This window comes from Cuculus canorus, chromosome 13, assembly GCF_017976375.1.
Source record: "Cuculus canorus isolate bCucCan1 chromosome 13, bCucCan1.pri, whole genome shotgun sequence".
NCBI lineage: Eukaryota > Metazoa > Chordata > Aves > Cuculiformes > Cuculidae > Cuculus > Cuculus canorus.
The window spans coordinates 6,453,056-6,471,270 of NC_071413.1; the positions used below are offsets into that span (position 1 = coordinate 6,453,056).

Sequence of the window (18,215 nt, forward strand, 5' to 3'; positions counted from 1 at the left end):
GGGAACAGGGCGCTGTGGGCCCCCCCCTTCCACCCACCCACACTTTATAACGCTCTTTTTTTTTGTTGTTTTGGGTTTTTTTTTTAATTAAATTACAATTAAAGACTCCAACACTAAGGCCAGAGGAGCCCTGCAGGGCCGGGGTGGCTGGCCAGCAGCCGCCAAGCTCCCTGCTCCCCTGGCATGGCACCGGGAGCCTCCCCCCACCCCAGGGCTTTCCACTGGAAATGCACTTCGCTATAAAACAATAAAGTCAATAAACTGGTTGAAGGTACCTTTTTGTTCCTGTTCGGCGGGGAAGGGGCACAGACACACACCGGCGCTGTGCCCTGGCGGGGTTGCCTTCTCGGAGTCAGTCACCGTGGTCTTGCGATTTAAGAGTCAAAAAAAAGGGTGCTTCAGCCTTGTACTGTGTATATATATTAAAAAAAAGAAGAATTTTTGTATGTTTTTGTTACTTTAATTATTGTTATAAAAAGCTTGCTTTTTTTTTTTAATGTTTCTGCTTTTTTTTTTTTTCCCCCTTCCTTTTTATACCTTCCCCCCCCTTTTTTATTTTTTTTTCTGTTTTGGCAAAAGGATTAACTTGCTTTTAGTGTTTGTGCTGCTGCTGGTCAGGCCAGAAAACATATTGAAATGTTCTAAAAGAATTTAAAACCAGGAAAAATAAATCCCCTTTTCAAAGCAGGGCAGGTGCTGTCCCACCACCAATCCCTCAGAACCCGGAGCTGAGCCCTTCCACCATCCTCTCCCTCCTGGGGGTGGGTTTTTTTTTTCTCTTTTACCCTTTTATTTTGGTTTCTGTTTTTTTTTTTTTTTAATTCTGGTCCCACTGGGCTGTTTGGGTGTCACAGGGCCGAGTGGTTTCTCAGCCTTGGTGGGTTCCAGCTGCCGAATTAAAAATATAAGCAATCGCACCAAGAGGGCTGGAGGGTTTGGGGACGGGTGGCACAGGGGTGTCCTTGTCTCCCCCCAAAATACAGAGACAATCAGAGCAGCACTAAGGTAGTTTGCTCAGAGGGAGTTGGGGTTTCCCTGTGGGTTCACAGCTTGGCACAGGCTTGGTGGCACCATGGGGACAAGTCGAGTTGAGCCCTTCCTTGCCCGCTGGCGGGCAGGAGCTGCCTGCGGCTCGCTGCCAGCAGCACCGGGATGGCAGGTTCAGGCTTTGCACCACACGGGGCCATTTTTAGCCACTTTCTAATCATCGCGTGCCCCAACTCCCTGGGGAGGCTTTTTTTCTTTTTTAGTTTTTGAATTATTTATTATTTTTTTTAAAAAAAAATGCCACAAGGCAAGCTCACATCTACGGGAAAAGGTGACCTCTGCTTTCTGCTTTCAATTCCCTTGTTGCACTCGCAAAGAAAGCATTACTCTCCCCGGACCTCCCTCCCGGCTCCCCAGTCTCCCATTGGCTTCACCAAAAAAAAAAAAAAAACCACAAAAAAAAAAGCTGTGCAAGATTAAAAAGCAAAATGCCCTTGTGACAGAAATTAGTTTAATCTTTTTTAAATCCCCAATTGCATCGCCACCCTCTGGCCCAGCCGCTGCCAATTCCAGGCTTCACAATGAATTTTAACACGGCAAAATACGCTTGCTGCTCGACTCGCTTTTTCCCTTCCTGTGTGCTGTGGGTGGGTGAAGGGGAAGAAGCCGGGGATGGAAAATCAACGGCAATTTATCCCTTGCCGCCACTGTGATGAGGCTGTAGGCGGAAGACTGGCTAGGATGTAGCCTCTTTTGGTAGCAGCTCCTGCACTGAGGCTTTCCCCCCTCCTCACCAGCCCTTAATCACGTTTTTTGGACCAATTTCTCAGCATTATTCCCCGTGGGGCCATGGCGAGCGGTTGTGTGTGTTTGTACGTACCCCGTGCAGAATCGCTCGAGCAGCTGCGCCAGAGCCTGGGAGGGCTGCGAGGAGGGAAAGGCAAGATGCTGTGAAAGAAAACAAAAATCACCCCAAAAAAAGGAGAAAAAAAGCAACCCTAAACATGTTTTAAATGTACTTGTTTGAATTAATTGTAATGTAATATATTATTTGTTGAATGTAGTAATTAGGTATTTATGAATATATTGCTGTAATTTCTGAAAACATCCAAGAAAAATAAACTCTTCCACAATGATGGCAAAGGATTCTTTCTCCCCAGCGGCGATGGGAAAGCAGCCCTGCTCCGAGCATCCCTCAGCCTTGCTGGGGCAGCTCCTGCCACCATCACCTTGCCAGAGCCCTTTGCTGGCAGCCTGGCCGGGAGCAGAGCAGGGCACAGATGGCAGGCAGGAGCCGCGCAGAGGCTGGCCCAGATGCTCGGGGAAGGGCACCGCTCACGGCTTGCCGCCGTTGGGTTTGAGCCGGCATTTCCCCCTCGCCTGTAATAATTACAGCTGCCATCAACAGAGCCCAACGCCAGCGAGGATCCTGCCCTTGCCTGTCAGGCTGCCGCAGGGGAACACGACCGGAGCCAAAGGAGGATTGCTGCAGGTTTTTCCAAGCATTGTTTAACCCACGTATGCTTGATGCACAGCATGCAACAAAACACAGGGATGAATTTAATGCCGTTCACTCAGCTGCAATATTTTTTATTATTTTTTATACAAACAGTTTCAGTTAAAAAAAAAAAAAAAAAGGCAGACATAAGATATTACAAGACAGCCTGGCTTTGGAGAGGGAAAGCCAATTTCTTTTGTCCTTCTCCAAAGAGCAGATGGATCTGCTTCCCAGCTGATCTCCCCAGCAGAGCAGCAGACACCTCTCATTGCTGGCACATCTTCCCCCTTTTCCAAGCTCTTGAGAAAATTCATGGCGTAGCACCGCCTAGAAATTTATTGCTTTCAAGCCAGCATGTGGCCTGTGCTGCCCTCAGAAGTTCCCTCTATGAAGTACACCCACACTCTCCAGGGCGGAGAGATCCGCCTGACATCACTAGACAGCAGCCTAGCGCTGGCAAGCCACCACCTGCACCGAGAGCTCTGAACCCAAAAGAGACACAGACTTTGCCAAAGAGGGAGCGAATAGGAGCTACCATGCAGGGATGCTCCTGCACCATCAGCAGCTCTGGAGTGATTCCCACCGGCCATGAGGCTGCCTGTTCTCTCCCCTGCCTGCACTCCCACGAAAGGGGAACCCCTGCCTTCATGCAGCTGCTGCCGAGGAGGGGTTGCAGGCAGCTGAGGGGAGACAAGGCTTAAGTGGCTTCAGAAGATCTGTGCAGTGATGTGAAGGATGGCCAGACAAAGGTCCAGGAGCGAAGAGCAGAGTTTGCTCCCTTCCACTGCCCTCTCCTGGGAGGTCCGAGGGCTGGCCTGGCTAGGACCTCAGAAATCCTGGGACTGGGCACTCTCACCAGGCTGCAGGTTAGTTCGGAGCTTGTACATATGATCTAAGGCTTGAGTAAGAAAAGTCCCAGTCGCATTGATCTCCATCAAGGTTAAGTTATCCAGCTAAAAGAGAAAACAGCAGAATCTGGGGGGACAGCCCTGTTGCAGTGGAGGACAAGGAACTCATAAAGCAGCTCTGTAGCACATGCCTTTCCTTCGGTGACACTCCAAGGGAGCAGCCCAGCTGCCATCCCCAGTCAAGAGAAACACACAAGCAATAAGAGCACTATTTCCATAATGCATGGGGAGCCGCAACCAGTCCTTAAAGCATGGTTTTAGCATATGGCTTTAGTTCCCAACTGACGTACACACAACACAGGAAAAACATGCCCCAACCAGCATTTTCACAAGTAGCTCCCATCAGTCACAAACCCACACAATCGCACGGCATCTGGAATCCTCCCAGCACAGAGCTGGCAACCCTCTCCCCACGCATCCCCGCCGCACCTTGGCGTGAGCCTCCTGCTGCCTGACGAAGCTGTCCGCAGACAGCCGCAGCTTGGCTATCCGAGTGTCCCAGGTATCCTTCACCAGCGTTCGAATCTCATCGGCTTTGGGGATGTTGTCTGAGGCACTGGAGGAGAAAGCTCATCAGAACAGGCCACAAGAAACTCATACTTTATGTCATTGGCGTAAGTAATTCAGCCCTCTGAGGCATAAGCAGAGCAGTTCACTATAGAGAAAAAAAACCTGCATCTCAACATTAAGAGCCAGCCTGGTACTTCTGCTGCTGGGATTTTTGGGATGGTTTATTTACCCAGGAATGCTCAGCTCTGATGCAGCATCTGGTTCTCACTAGAATCCTTCTGCTCTTTAATTGCCCAGCTGGTACGAGGTACACGGAGGGCCAATAACCCGGCCAAAGTCACAGGCAGCCAGGGAATTGAAAGGACTCGGCAGTGATTAGAGCCCCGGTTCTGTGCTCTTGTGGCTCTATCAGAGAGTATTAAGTTGAAAGGACTGTACGAGTTGTGCCACATCCTCCCATTAAGGCAATTCAGCGCTGCCATAAGGACCTCGAGAGATCAGATCCATTCACATGGACTGAGCTGTCAGGGTTATTCTAGCGTGAGAGAAGGAGCTGCACACCAAGAGCATCATCTCCAGAGGAAAAGCCAGTACTTAAATGACCACCCTGCCGTAATTGAGGGCTTAAAGTCAGAAGAGTCCGCGCTGAGAAAAATACCAGCCAGCACATTTTACAAGTGAAATGCCTCAGCAGGCAGGAGTTCAGACTCGGAATATCCCTGGTATCCTGCTTCTCAGGCCAAGGAAAGAGGAGCTTTCCTCCTGAAGAAGAGCCAAGGAAGAAGCCTGGAGGGTTTAGGCTGCTGAACAGATTGCAGCCATGGAACGTGTTGCCGATCCTCAAGGCCTCTACGCTTAGCTGCTGCTCAATAAAGCGGCACAGCCCCAATTACCAGGCTGCAGAACAAGCAATCCCCAAGTTACTGAAATGCAAAGTTACCATGAGAAAGCAGCTGCAAAGAGATCTTGGCGCGCTGCGAAATAAACCTCCATTAACTCTCACTTTCCCACTGCTCTCTGGGGTTGCTGCCAATGAAAGCTTGAAAAATTGTCTATGCAAGCATGTACTCGGGCGGAAACTGTTACAATACATTTCCTACTTACTAGTTTAACAGCAGCTTGGTGAGTTCCATATAATAGGGACTGGGCATCGGAGTGAAGGTGTCCTCTTTACGTTCCTGGTCGCGGATTTCCTCCAGTTTTTCTAAAACACAACCAGGAACGGTCAGGCACTGCCAGACCGTCAATGCTCCAGGCACATTTTTACCTCCCAGAAAGAGGTTTCTGTAATGAAGCACTCAAGGATGCCGACAGGGACATCGAAGCCAGGAGGCTGCATCTACACCACCCTGAATTCCAAACCAATCGTCTGTTGGGAGACCATCCATTCACCCACTTCGCGCTAACCAGCCTTTCTGCCCTTGAATAAAGCAGAAATGCTCAATGCAGCTCTTACTCTTATTGCAGCTCCATTAGTGTTTACTTCTTGTCCTTCTCTATTTTCCTTAGGACAAAAGGGAAGGTGCCCTGATTCTCACTTCTTTCAGAGTGAGGCGACCTCCCATTTCCAATGGCCTCGAGGCAAATCATATCACGGAGTGCATGAACCGGTGATTAAAGTACAAACACGCTCTCCAAGGTCTCACTCCTCACAGTGTGACACCCGAGGTCCCCAAAGCTCTTTCCGAACAAGCCCTGTGAGAGGCAAGTGCTGCTCAGAAAGAGGAGTGATCACTGCTGCAGCCGCGTGTTAGGGCTGGGGATTCAATCTAACCCTTGTCCTTCCTCCTCCTCAGAGGAACAGAAGTTAAATACTTGATTTAATTGGGAAGATTACATCTTCTGTTAATATTAAGAATTCCAGTGGTGGAATATTAGATCCTTCTCTCAGAGTTACTTTGTGTTTGTTGAACTGAGCTTCCCACTAATGGTGACAATCACAAATTTTTTTTTCTTTTGTCTTTCCACTGCACCCACTGAAGCCCAAGTCTGAAGCCACTGTCCTTACCAACATCCATCCATTCTGGAGGAATCAACCGACACTTCTGCCTCTGCTTCAGATTAATGGCCAACCATACAGGCACTTCCACCGGCAAGCCAGGATTGAAAGGACCCAGGTCTCCCTGGAAGACAAATTGCAGACAAGAGTAAGGCAGCAGTGAGGGCTAGGATGTTGCAGTGTCCATCTACTAATTTGGCCTCAGCCTTCTCTAGAGAGCATGAGTTTCCAGGGAATTTTGAAAAGCAAGAGTCAAAAAGCATCTGAATTTCCTTCTCTTGTTTCGCCTAATTCTTGCTCTTAGACTTTTCCTCCTCTCCCTTGAGAAGTAATAACTAATGTTTCCAGTACACTTTCTTTTTCAAAGCATTTCACAGAAATTATAGCCAGAAACCCCATCCATCCTGGAAACGCTCATCCTCAGGCTCAGGCCCAGATACTTTCAGAAGCAGTGGAACACAGCTCACATCACCAGCACAGCAGATCTGGGCATCCACTGCCAGAGCCGGGGACTCGGCACCTGAGGCAGCTGGTCCTCTTCAGCCAAGGCTGAGGTGGAAGGAGTGAAGGTATCAGAGCTGGGGGACAGCGCTGTCCCGTCCCAAATGTCCTGGGGGGATGTCCTGCCCTCTCCCAAGCTGCTCCCATCTCTCCTACCCATCTCAGTCCCTGCACCCAAATCCCTTAATTCCTCCATCCCCATCATACCAGACTCCCAATCCCTCCAGCTCCTTCCTCTGGCCTCTGAGCCCCTCTGCTCGCTCCCAGCCCATCTTCAACCTCCCCAGCTTCTCCTCCCTAGACCAAATCCACCCTGCCCAAGGCCAGACCATAAGCCCCCAGACCAAGTTCTCAGTCTCCCTAGGCTCTGTTTCCCAAGTCCTGTCACCAATCCTCCAGCCCCTGATCCCCAGTCCCTTAACTTCTCCATAACCATCACACCTGACCCCCAACCACCCCAGTTCCTTCACCTGGCACCTCACTACCAGCCCATCCCCAACCTCCCCAGCTTCTGCTCCCTAGATCCAACCTCTCCTGTCCCCAAGGCCTGTCCATAATAGCTTTAAATTGAAGGGAAGAAGACTTAGATTAGACATTAGGAACAAATACTTCACGATGAGAGTGGTGAGGCCCTGGCACAGGTTGCCCAGGGAAGTTGTGGCTGCCCCATCCCTGGAGGTGTTCAAGGCCAGGTTGGATGGGGCTTTGAGCCTTTGATCCAGTGGGACGGAGCCCTGCCCATGGCAGGGGGTGGAAATGGATGAGGCCCCTTCCAACCCAAACCATTCTATGATTCTATAAGCACTCCAGCCCCTGCCCTCAGCCTGCCCAGCCCCTGCCCCTGAGCCAAGGCCCCTAAAGCCTGCCCCTGGGCCCCCTAAGGCCTGCCCCTGGGCCCCCTAAGGCCTGCCCCTGGGCGTCTCCAGCCTCCAGCCCTTGTCCCTGGGTCCCTGACCCCCCCGTCCCCGCCGACCCCGATAAGGTGGATCCGGTCGAGGCTGAAGTTGGGCACGATGGTCACCAGCTCCTTCTCGGCCAGGAACTCCGCCTCGGCCGGCTCCATGGCGACGAGGAGGGACCCGGACCGGCAGCCGCACCGAACCGGAAGGGGAACCGGAGCGGGGCCCGCTGCGCTCCCGCGCTCCCTATTGGCTGCGCAGACCTGAGGCCCCGCCTACAGCCCCGGGGGGCGGGGCCTGGAGCGGCTCGGAGCACGCTGACTGGCTCTCCGCGGCAGCGCTGCGCGCCCATTGGGCACCACTGCGCGCGCCGCTTTCTGATTGGCTGCTCCGTTCGCGCCGCGCCCCGGTTCGGCGAGGGTTGGGGGGGGTCCGGGAGGCTCGCGGAGGGGCCAATCGCGGCTCCTCGCGGGGACGTCGGCCAATCAGCGCTCAGCACTTGTTGCCGGGCGCCGCGGGACCTGCCGCGACCCCGCCCCCCTCCTGCCCGCGAGCGCGCTGCCGCCCCCTGGCGACCGGGAGGGGCGGCGCCGCGCCGGGGACCCTGTGCTCACCCATCGCTCCAACCGCGCCTCCAGCCAGTCATCCATCCATCCATCCATCCATCCATCCATCCATCCATCCATCCATCCATCCATCCATCCATCCACTTCTCCATCCACCCATCCACTCCACTCCATCCACTCATCCACCCACTCACTCCTCCTTCCATGCCTCCATCCACACCTCCCCCATCCACGCCTTCATGCATTCATGCATGCACGCATCCATCCATCTCTCTCTCCTTTCCTCTCACTTCCTCCATCTCTCCATTTCTCTCTCCGTTTCTCCCTCCCTTTCTCCATCTCTCCTTCATCTCTGTTTCTCCCTCCCTTCCTCCAGCTCTCTTATCCCCCCTCCCATCTCTCCAACTTTCCTCCTTTCCCTCCACCCACTCACACTCAGTGGTAACCACCAATTTTGATGATTTGGGGGCTGCAGCCCAGCTTGTGGATGACCATGGAAACACCCCAAACGATGCCAGCTCTTCCCAATCCCCTTCGCCAGCCACCTCGGTCTCAGCCCTGACCCCTGGGGCACCCCCAGGCTGGGGTTCCAACCCCTGTGAGGACCCCCTGAACCCCCCATGGGGTCCTGCAGGAGAGGCTCATCCCCCTCTCCGTTAACTAAGCAGCCCCTGCGGTGCCACCAGCACACGCCGCGGCTCCGTCGGTCGCTCCATAAACGCCTCCGCCACGCTGCGACTCCACTTGCCTGTCTTTTGCCATCTGCTGCTGTCATTAAAAAATTAAATTTCCATCTGCTTTCACACTCCCGCCTCTCCCAACGGCTCCTGGTGCCACAGCTCCCTGGGAAGCATCGCCCCCGGCTCCCTCCCCGGGATGCAGCCGATGCGGGAGGGCCATGGGGGTGGGTTGCAGGTGATGCTGAGTTCATTTTGCCGGTGCCATTTGCAACCGGCTTCTTCGATCCAGGTGGCGAGGTGAGGGTTGGTGGGGTGTACCTGGCTTTTGGACCCCTATCAGATGGCAGTGACAGGGGTGGTTTGGAGAGGACAGCCCACCCACCACCTTGCCAACACAGCGGGTTCCAAACTGGGGGGTGCTGAGCCCCAGGGGCTTTATTTACCGTGAAGGACTTGTGCAGTGCCACCCCCTCCTTTGCGTTTTTTAACAAAAGAGGGAAAATCCAGTCACCAATGTCCAAACCCACCCTTGTGGTGGATACCCTGTGTGTCTTTGGGGTGCTGGATCCAGCCAGTTGGCATCCTGGTGGGTTCTGGTTCCATGTTGGTGGAGCAGGGATGGTTCCCGCTGGACCACTGTCCACCCTGGCTGTGGTCAGCACGGGCTGCACGGTGGTCCCCCCGCCCGCCGAGCCTCGCGGGCCAGCATGGTCCCTGTGGGTGTGGGAGGTGTGACGATGATGGAAGGCACGTGTAGGTGCTTCTGGCCCTGGGACACTGCTGAGGTGGTGTCGGTGCTGTTCTCGCTGCTCACGCACGTCTTCAAGCCTGTAGAAACAGGGAGGACCAAAGAGGAGAGGAGAAGATCAGGTGTGGGGCTGCAGCATCCCCAACCTCCACATCCAGCTCATCCCCTCACGAGCCACTAGAGAATCCACAGCCACCCCGAGCAGCCAGGTGTAGCCTTGCAGCCCTTCTCCACCTTAGATTTTGGGGTGTCTGATAGAGGCGGAGATCGCAGCCCTCCACGACCGCCTGCTCGCCCTCCTGGGGAGCAGATCGCTTTAATCTGCTTTTTTAATCAGGAGAAAAGCCCTGTGCGGCGCAGGCAGCAGCCAGGGAGGTTTCAGCTCTTCCCAAGCAGGAAAATGCCCGGAGGGGACAGACACTGATATTTTTAATCTCTTTTTAATTAAGGATAAAACCCTGCCTTACATAAGGGAGATGGAAAAGGAGGGGGGTCTTTTCTTTTATTGCAGACTCCAAGCTTGTGCGAGGGGTCTAGAGGGGTGGGGGTAGATTTTGGGGCTCTGCCCCACATTTGTGGAGGATGGAAGGCAGGACACGGACTCTCCGGCTGCCTCAGTTTCCCCTCTCTGGTCACTCCATGTCCCTGGGTCTTTCTGGGGGGCATCTGTGGGACCCTCAGACTCCCCAGCTCCACCTGCAGCATCCCTGGCACAGGGAGGGGCACACGGGAACAGAGCTCAATTTTGGGTGACACATCCAAAGCATCTCACATGGGGTTTGGGCTTGGGAAAAGCCAGGGAAGAAGCATTTCTGCATCTTAGCGAGGGATGCTTGTTAGCTCCCAACTCTAATGACCCCAAGAATCATTAATACAAGTCGCTCAGGGGTCAGTGCTGGGATGCAGAGCTAATGGGAGGTGCAATATCCAGCCTTAACCCTGCTCACCCAACGCAGCGAGGCCAGGAGCATTAAAAGCACTTGCTTTCCTCTCTCCGCAAACATCACTGCCATCCCCAGCCTAACTCCAATGAAAAAATTAAAGTTGAAGGGAAAGCAGCAGGATAGGAAGATCCTGGGTTGGAATATCCCTGGGGAAAGTGGCACAGTAAAGGATGCTCGAGGTCAGCGGGGAGGCTGGGAGCCAGGGTTCCCCAGTTCCCTGCCTCCAGGCTGGTCCTGAGCATCGCATGCATGCGTCATTGAGCATCCCATCCACTCTGGCTCTTTCACACCTCTACGGAAGACCCACCCGACTTCTTGAGGGATGCCATCAGCCCAAAGATGCTTGGAGCACAGGAACAGACCCTTCTATATTTATAGCGTTGGGGTAGAGGGCGGGGAAATTGGCTCCAGGATGATGCATGAACAATGGGTCATCCGTAGGACTTGCTTAAATGCCACCAGGATGCCAAAACACACCCGTCCTGCCCATGGTAGAAATACCTAAAGCTCCTTCATGTACAACCATCCCCCAGATGCCTTCACGGAGCAGGATAAACACCAGCACCCACCCAAACCTACCTTTCAGGCAGGATAACTTGAGCCCCATGTTTTCATCCTCTTAGTGGGACTCAGCTCTCCAGCCCTGCCGCTGGTCCTCGCTGCTGGCACTGCAAAAAGAGAAGTGAGAGGTGTGGGAAGTGATGCCGGGAGAAAGGAGAGGGAACTTGATTGCTCGCTAAAAGCGCACACCTATGTGTGTGTGTGTGTATATATCTACGAGCGCCCAGGCGCAACAGGAAGCACGGCTGCTCGGTAGCAAAAAACCGCTAGTGATGTCACGGTGTTTGAGTGACTCAATCTTGGCCACTGGGTTTTGGGAGGAACTTTTTAGGAGGAACATTTTTGGGAGGGTGGAGAAAGAGCCTGTTGCTAACTGGGGAGCCCCATCCTGGCTCCTCTGCTCCCAGGGCAGGGCTGCAAACATTTGCAGGCAAGAAGGTCACAAGTAGGAGGAATCAGGTTGTTGTTTATGAAAGCGAGTGATGCTTTCAGGGAAACCCCCAAGCCCACATGCAGGAAACAGAAGGATGCTCGGCTGCAGCATCGCACTCAGGGCTGTGTCCCTCGGGGCTGAGCCGGAGCAGCCAGCAGCAGTCACGGATGCGCTGCCATGCAGCATACGGTCATGCTCTATTTAAGCACTTCGGATCGCCCAAGAACTTTCAGGTGGATAATTTCTGTTGTGGGACATCACTTTTTTTAAGATGCTAAACATTATTCTTGGGAAAAATCCCTCTATTGGGACATCTGCATTCCTTCTACCCACAGCTGCTGGGAAAAGCTTATTGGGATGAAGGTCAGTGACTCATTTCAGCTATTCCAACCTACGGAACCTTCAGAGAGCCAAGCAAACCCCCTGCCCGACCCCCACCACAGCTTCACTTTGCTTTTCCAAGTGGTCCTACCGTGGGCCAGCAGGGGGAAGAGGGAACTTGCCATTGCTGGTTTTAATTCTGCATTTTTTATCAGCTCCCCACAGGCATCCAGAGCTGTGACCACCCTGCATCCAGGGAGCCGTGCTGGGGTTGGGAGCAGAGCCTCCCCAGCATCTCCACTTTGTGGCTATCGTGGCAGCTGCTTAAGTATCAAGAAACCTGTTTTGAGACCTGCTGACGATTCACACCACCTTAGCCACTTGGGAATTGTGCTGGGAGATCCAGCCCCACGGTGCAGCGTGTGTGCGTCTCCTTCAGGGACCAGATCTCGGTAGCCAAACCCTTGCAGGATGTAGCAGCCCCCTCCCCACTGCTGCTGGGTTTTAGCCCTACATCCCCGCTGTGGCCAAACACCACCACCACCAATTGCTTGAGACGCTAGGAGAGATGCTTGGGAAGAGAAATCCTTCCCATCAGCGTTTCAGCAGGATTTCTGGTGGTTGGTTCTAGGGCTTCAACTTTGTTCCCATTCTGGCACCAGGCCAAGAAGTATTTGCATTCGTGATGAGTTCACGCTCCAAAAAACCCCAGACACTCATCACAAGTGTCGTTAGAGCGGCAGCCGAGCTGTGGCGGAGGGGAGGATGCTCAGCCGGTGTGTGGGACTGGGGGAGAGCCGGGGAAGGGGAGTGGGGCTGAAGCTGGCCGCGATGCTCCAAGAGGAGGACACTTACCCCATCCTGGAGCTGGAGGCACGATGCCCGCCGTTGCATCCCACCTCCCCACCACACCTGGCTGCTCTCGGATGCCGGAGGGGAGCGGGGGCGCGAGGCTGGGTGGGGAGTTCCCACTCAGGACCAGCCGCGCCCTGAGAGGGCAGGAGGAGGTTGAAGTGAGATGGCTTGGATTTTTCCAAGGTTGGTTTCCAACCTGGTTAATCAGGTTAGCGGAATCCCAGCTCCTCCCATCCATCCCCCCATCCAAGCCCAGCAAAGCCCTTGGGTGATGAGGAAATGCTGCTTTACTTTCACCCGGCTGCACAACCAAGCCCGGTGCTGACAGAGGAGCGGGAATGCCCTTTTCCTGAAGCCGAAGCCTCTGCACCACTGAACATGTCTACAAACAGTCAGAGGGGCCACCAAGTGCCTAGAGAGGCAAGCGCTAGTGAGGTATGATGGTCCCACACCCAGCTCTACCAGGACCCATCGGCATCCCTGAGGTCCTAAATGTTTAGAGAGCAGTGGTGCTTCCAACCTCTGGGAGCATCTTCACCTTCTCCAGCTTCCAGGAAGGGTCTCTTGCCTCTCCTTTTTGACTTGCCAGCTAAAAAACCAGCCCAGCAGCAGGAACAGCACCAGGCAGAGGGTTTCTCACTACCCCCGGGATGAGAAGTCTGGGTTGGGTACCACCCCACTGCGAGGATGCCCGGGAGAAGGCTCTGCCTCCGGATGAGCAGCCGTCTTTGCCTGCATTAGATCAGCTGGAAGCTTTTTCATGTTCACCTCCTCCGCAATTAAGAGGCGAGGCCCCGAGACGGCTCCTTTTCAGACAGAACTGAAAAGCAGCAGTTCACATCCAGGGCGCCAGCGTGCAGGGAATGCCAGCCGCACATTAAATACCCTGTGGCTGCAGGCAGGAACGAAGGGAAAGCTTTGAACTTCACTCAGGGATGGGAGTGAACTGATCTCAGGAGCTTGGGAGGTCTCTGCCAAGATCAGAGCCTGATGCATGAGACCAAACCCCATTGGGATGGGCGTAAAGGGGAGCAGGGAGGGGAAACAGTGTGGTTTTGCTCCAGTTTTTCTGGCCTGGTCCTGTCATGTTTCATGAAAATCATGAATATGGAAAGGGATGATTTCTTCCCTGATCAGGCTCCTCTGGTTTATCAAATAACTGAGTTATTGCAAAGCCTCAAGCTCAAGAGCTGGGCAGACGGCACAGGAGAAGGGCTGCAGCCCCAGCTGCAGGTGCCCGTTCCGGACACAAAGGCCAGGGCAGGGACATTTGCAACCCATGGCTCCAGTTTTGCCCCAGAAAAACAGATAAATTCACTCTTTCTTGTGGGTTCTTTTTGCCTATTCAGTTGCAAAGTCCAAGAGCTAGAGGACAAGGTTTGAGCCAGAGCCTGGCAAGCCTGGTCTTTCTGGATCCCATCCCAGCCTCAGTGCATGCAGCATCCACGGGGCCAAGGACCCCTTTCCTGTAGCCCAAAGCCCATCTGAGCAGCAGAACTCCTGTCACAGTAGCTATTTTGATGCCTCTCTCCGTAACTACTTGTTTGCTGCTGTTGGGTGAGAACAAATGGCCCCAAACCCAAGAAGGTTGGAATTAGCCTGGCCTGGAGCAGCAGTGGTTGCTAAAACTGCGAGCGATGGAGAGCATTGCTGCTAAACCCAGGAGCGATGGCTTGCTGTGGCACGGAGGTAAACATAAACATCAGCTTGCTAAAATAACTGTGGTTAGCTCTGCGGGCTGCAGCCTGCTCCAGCTGGTGTGGCACAAACACAGCATCCACACCCCTTCCTCTCCACCCCATCAGCTGGGAAGAAAAGACACCCTTGGGCAAGTTCATAGATAGGGGATTGGCCATCCGTAGGCGGCTGGGGGAGCCCGGAGACCCTCTGGGTGTGGAGCCCTGTTCACTGCCGCAGAAAGCTCGCAGACACTGGTGTTAGGCAGATCTGAGCGCGGAAGCAGCGCCATGGGCCAGGCATCTCCCTTCTATGGACACCATGAGAGCCTGTCTGTGTTCCAGGTACCTCCTAGGAATTCCTGATGCCTGTGGCAGGGCTGGGGCTGTGACATGCTGGACATCACATCACAGCACCAGGCCAAATGCCACCGAGACCCAGCAGTCTGGGGGGAAAGTGAAAATGGGTTCATAAAGCTTCCCTTCTGGGTCGATATCGAGCTGACTGAACTCTGTGTGTTAAGAATCATCTCTCCAGCCCACACAAGCACCCTGGGCAGTCCTCTGATGTGGCCATAACCAGTTTCCAGTTCTGGCCATGGCCATTCGGTGGCTGCGCTTCCCCTCTCCCTGCGCTCAGCACTCCCCAACCCACGAGCCCCATCCTGCCCCGTATAATGAAGGGGGTTGAAGCACCGATAGAGGAATGAGGATGGAGGGCAGCCTCCTAACTTCACTGGAAGGGAAAGGGCAGGGTGAGCTCATGGGTTCCCAGATGCCAGAGGAACCACAGGGAGAGGGATGTGTTTTGCAGATGCTGGCCACAAGAAAAGCTTGAGCTGGAGAACCCAGCAGAACAGAGCCCAAAGAACCCACTGTGGAGCTGCTCTGCTGCCTCCCTTCAAAGGAGTTGCTCCTGCAAACACCAGCTGGGCTTGTTTTAGAAAGGAGGGAGGGGAAGCAGCTTTCTGGGTCACCGAGTCCCAGGGTCTGCTTACGCAGGTGACACATCGCCCTGGCTCGGTGCTAACCAGGCCGCCTGCTCACCCCCTTCTGACACACGTTTCTCCTGGCCCTAGCAGGGGAAAGGGCTGGTCCCAGCCTGGCTCAGGATTTGCCCTAGAAGAAGACTGCAGGGCCACTGCATGGGACTTGCTGAAGCAGGAGGTGGGAGCAAGGAAGGAGGTGCTGGGAGGGGAAAAGAAACTCCTTCATGGAGCCCCATGCCAATGGAGACTCACAGCCACCCAGGGCAGGCGAGCGGTACGCAAAAGGGATGCCAGAAGGGAGGAGGATGTCACGAGGAAGCAGCTGAAGATGCAGGCTCCAGGGAAACTGGAGCAGCTCCAGCATTCCCCAAGCATAGGCTCTTGGCAGGACCCGGCAGACCAAACCGTGCAGTCAGAGAACACCCCCAAAGAAAATCCACCAGGACGTGGCAGCAGCCCTCGCGAGCAAGTCAGGAGCTGCTGCGGTGGGGAGGCAGAAGAAAAGCAGAAAGCAAGCACGTACCTGAAGCACAAAACCAGAGTGTGCCGGGCTCTCCTGCCAGACCTGCATCCAGAGCAAACTGCCTCCCTGCCGGGCATGGATTCAGCGCGCGGCTGGGACGCTGTGGCTGGGAATTGGCTTAGGGACCTGGGCACGGCTGCCGTGCTTCTCAGCTCACTGAGCTCCAGCTTAATCTCGGCCCAGCTTTCCCTTTTATCCCCTGGTACAACCTCGATACATTTTTTCAATTAGGTCCATCTTTTAAGCTCCGGAACGCATTTCTAGGAAGGGCTGCGTTGTTTCTCGTGGGCTGATGCTGCGCAGACCAGGACATCCCTGGCACTGGTCCTGCCCGCATCCAGCTAAAGTGCTTCCACGCTGCAGCCGGTGTGGCGCTGCCTGGAAGCACTCAAGGAGTTACCCGTTACCCCCAGCCCACCTACGGGGGATTTTAAGAGCAGTGTTCCTTGCCTCCCTCATCACAGCTCCAGCAGAGTGCAAAATACCAAGCTCACCGCACAGCCACGCAGGAGCACAGACCACCTTCACCTTTCTCATGGTCCCCATGGTTATTGGACCCCCCTCACCAACAACCAGCCTCCGTCCTCTCCGAATCTGCATCTGCTGCCTTTCACAGGTCGATGGCTGAAAACCAAGGGAAAATACACAGCTAGCGTGTGCTTTTGGATGAGAAGGCTGGGTGAAAATGTGGTCTAAAAGTGACAGTGAAAAAAAAAACAAAGGAAAGAAAATAATCGATGAAGCCCGAGTGGATCCTTCAGCACAGTGAAATCATTGCCTGCTGCGGGAGGGATGTTTGTAGGATGATGGGTAAAGCAAAGCAGGCGTTTGCAGAGCATTAGTACGCTGCGTTGAGATGTTTAACTTGACTTGGGAGTAACGGAGCCCAGGCAGGATGGGGCAGAAGCAGCTTGCCCAGCCTGGTCTACCCGATCCTACCAGCACACTACAGCTCCTACTGGCAAGGTTGGGTGACCCAGCTCTGCTCAAGGAGCTGAATTACAAACTTGAAGTGTAGCTCACAAATGCACGCTGAGCGCATTTCCCCTTGAGGCCATTTTCCAAGCTGCAGTCAACCGCAAGTCCACCCCACTAAGAGCCTCCTCCATTAGCATTCGCGTGCTCTTTCCGTATCGGTAATGCCCTCCACCCGAGCATCTCGAGATGTTTTACAAATAGCAGCGGCAGCAGAGTGCAGCGATTAGGCTTCTAGCCAAGGAGCAGAGAGACCCGGGTTTGCTTCCTGCATCTGTCACTGTCACCTCTCCTCCTTGGTGAGCATCTCTGCCACTTAGCTAAGAAATTCTTGGGGGCAGGGGGCCACCTCTCAGGGTGCGTCTCCGCAGCACCACGCACAGCGGGGTTGGCTCTGCACATCTGTCTGGCCCCGGCTCCGACTGGGCCAGGTGAAGAGGTTGCAGCTCCTCCATCCTACCAGCTGAACTGCTCATCTGCTTCCCGCACCCACGGCAGCTCTAATGAGCCGAAACAGGTTACGCGGTGGGTCTTTGCTCGGTTTCACACTGACATAGGCTAGGTAACATCTCATGAGCAGCTCAGTTAGCAGATAAAAAAGAGGAAAGGGAAAAAAATCCTGCAGCAGACTGCTTCACTTGCTGAGTGGAGAAAGAAAATCCCGAAGCCCTCATATATACAAACACAGAGCAATGAGCTCAGGGAGAACAAGACACCAGTATGCTCCCCGGGAAAGGGTAACTCACTTATGAGCGCGAGCAGCTGATGAGACATCCCTTGGCTCTTGCCACCCATCTGCTCCTCCTACTTATGATGCTGCACAAGCCACAAGGAACAGAGACCACTTCCACCATGTGTCTAGCCCCAACCAGCCAGACTCTCCACGCTATTTTAAGGCAGTCTAATTTTCTGGTGGGAATAATGCACACAGGCCTCCCTTCCCTAAACTCTATGCTCTCTTCTGCATTTCTCAGTCTGGACCGGTCCATGTTTTCTGACCATAGCTGGGAGAACTCTGGGCTATCGCTGGCGGCACAAGGCAGGCATGCTCAGGGCTGTCTGGGTTTCACGTGAACCTGAAGCCTTGATTTCAAACCAAATGGGTGCTCAAAACAACACACGCTCAAGGCTCTTTGTTCTCCCCCCTGTGACTAAAAGATTCCAGGTGAGCACCCACTTGGATCCAGCAGAGTAGCATGCATCCTCCCACTCAGAAACCCAAGCACTTTTCAGATACCTCCAGGGGACGCTTATTACTGTCTTGAAATATTAGGGTTGAGAGTGGAAGTAAGAACCCCACATGGGAATAATTTTGCATTTCCAAGTGCTTGAGGTCCTATAGATGAGGTAAAGAGCTGGGAGTTAAATGTCTGGGCAGGCAAACGCCCAATCTCCAAATCTTGGTGTAAGGGGGAAAAAATAATAACCCTGCACGTCATTAATTGCTAACAAAAAATGAGTAAGACACCCAGCACTATCTTCCCAGCTATCACAAGTCCTCCAGCAATGGAAATGCAGACACCTTCCCTGAGATTTGATCCCAGGAAGTTTTAAAAGGAGTTACCTTGAATTCCTCCGATGAATCCAGCTGATCCACTGGCCTGAATATGAGCATTTGCTCCTGCAGGTAGGTTGGGTACAT

At 53.8% G+C, this 18,215-nt stretch overlaps 1 protein-coding gene and 1 long non-coding RNA gene across 5 annotated transcripts; both read right to left on the reverse strand.

The window, feature by feature from the left end:
• Positions 1 to 275: 275 nt before the first annotated feature.
• GINS2 (GINS complex subunit 2) lies at positions 276 to 7,538 on the reverse strand. 3 transcript variants are annotated; one of them, XM_054078506.1, is made up of 6 exons: positions 7,377 to 7,537; positions 5,912 to 6,026; positions 5,008 to 5,107; positions 3,823 to 3,949; positions 1,868 to 1,911; positions 276 to 409 (listed from the first exon to the last, which is right to left on the reverse strand). In XM_054078506.1, exons 1-6 carry the CDS (start codon positions 7,464 to 7,466, stop codon positions 382 to 384), a joined length of 504 nt encoding a protein of 167 aa, XP_053934481.1. In that variant the 5' UTR covers positions 7,467 to 7,537; the 3' UTR covers positions 276 to 381. The 3 variants fall into 3 exon arrangements, with proteins under 3 accessions (XP_053934481.1, XP_053934480.1, XP_009561488.1); XM_054078505.1 differs by lacking the exon at positions 276 to 409 and having other exon boundaries at positions 1,237 to 1,911; positions 7,377 to 7,538; XM_009563193.2 differs by lacking the exons at positions 276 to 409; positions 1,868 to 1,911 and adding an exon at positions 2,606 to 3,438 and having other exon boundaries at positions 7,377 to 7,533.
• Positions 7,539 to 8,971: 1,433 nt separating this feature from the next.
• On the reverse strand, positions 8,972 to 17,114 carry LOC128853444 (uncharacterized). 2 transcript variants are annotated; one of them, XR_008451981.1, is made up of 3 exons: positions 15,599 to 17,114; positions 10,820 to 12,544; positions 8,972 to 9,376 (listed from the first exon to the last, which is right to left on the reverse strand). It is a non-coding gene; the product is annotated as an uncharacterized LOC128853444 (long non-coding RNA). The 2 variants fall into 2 exon arrangements; XR_008451980.1 differs by lacking the exon at positions 15,599 to 17,114 and having other exon boundaries at positions 10,820 to 10,908; positions 12,411 to 15,585.
• Positions 17,115 to 18,215: the final 1,101 nt, after the last annotated feature.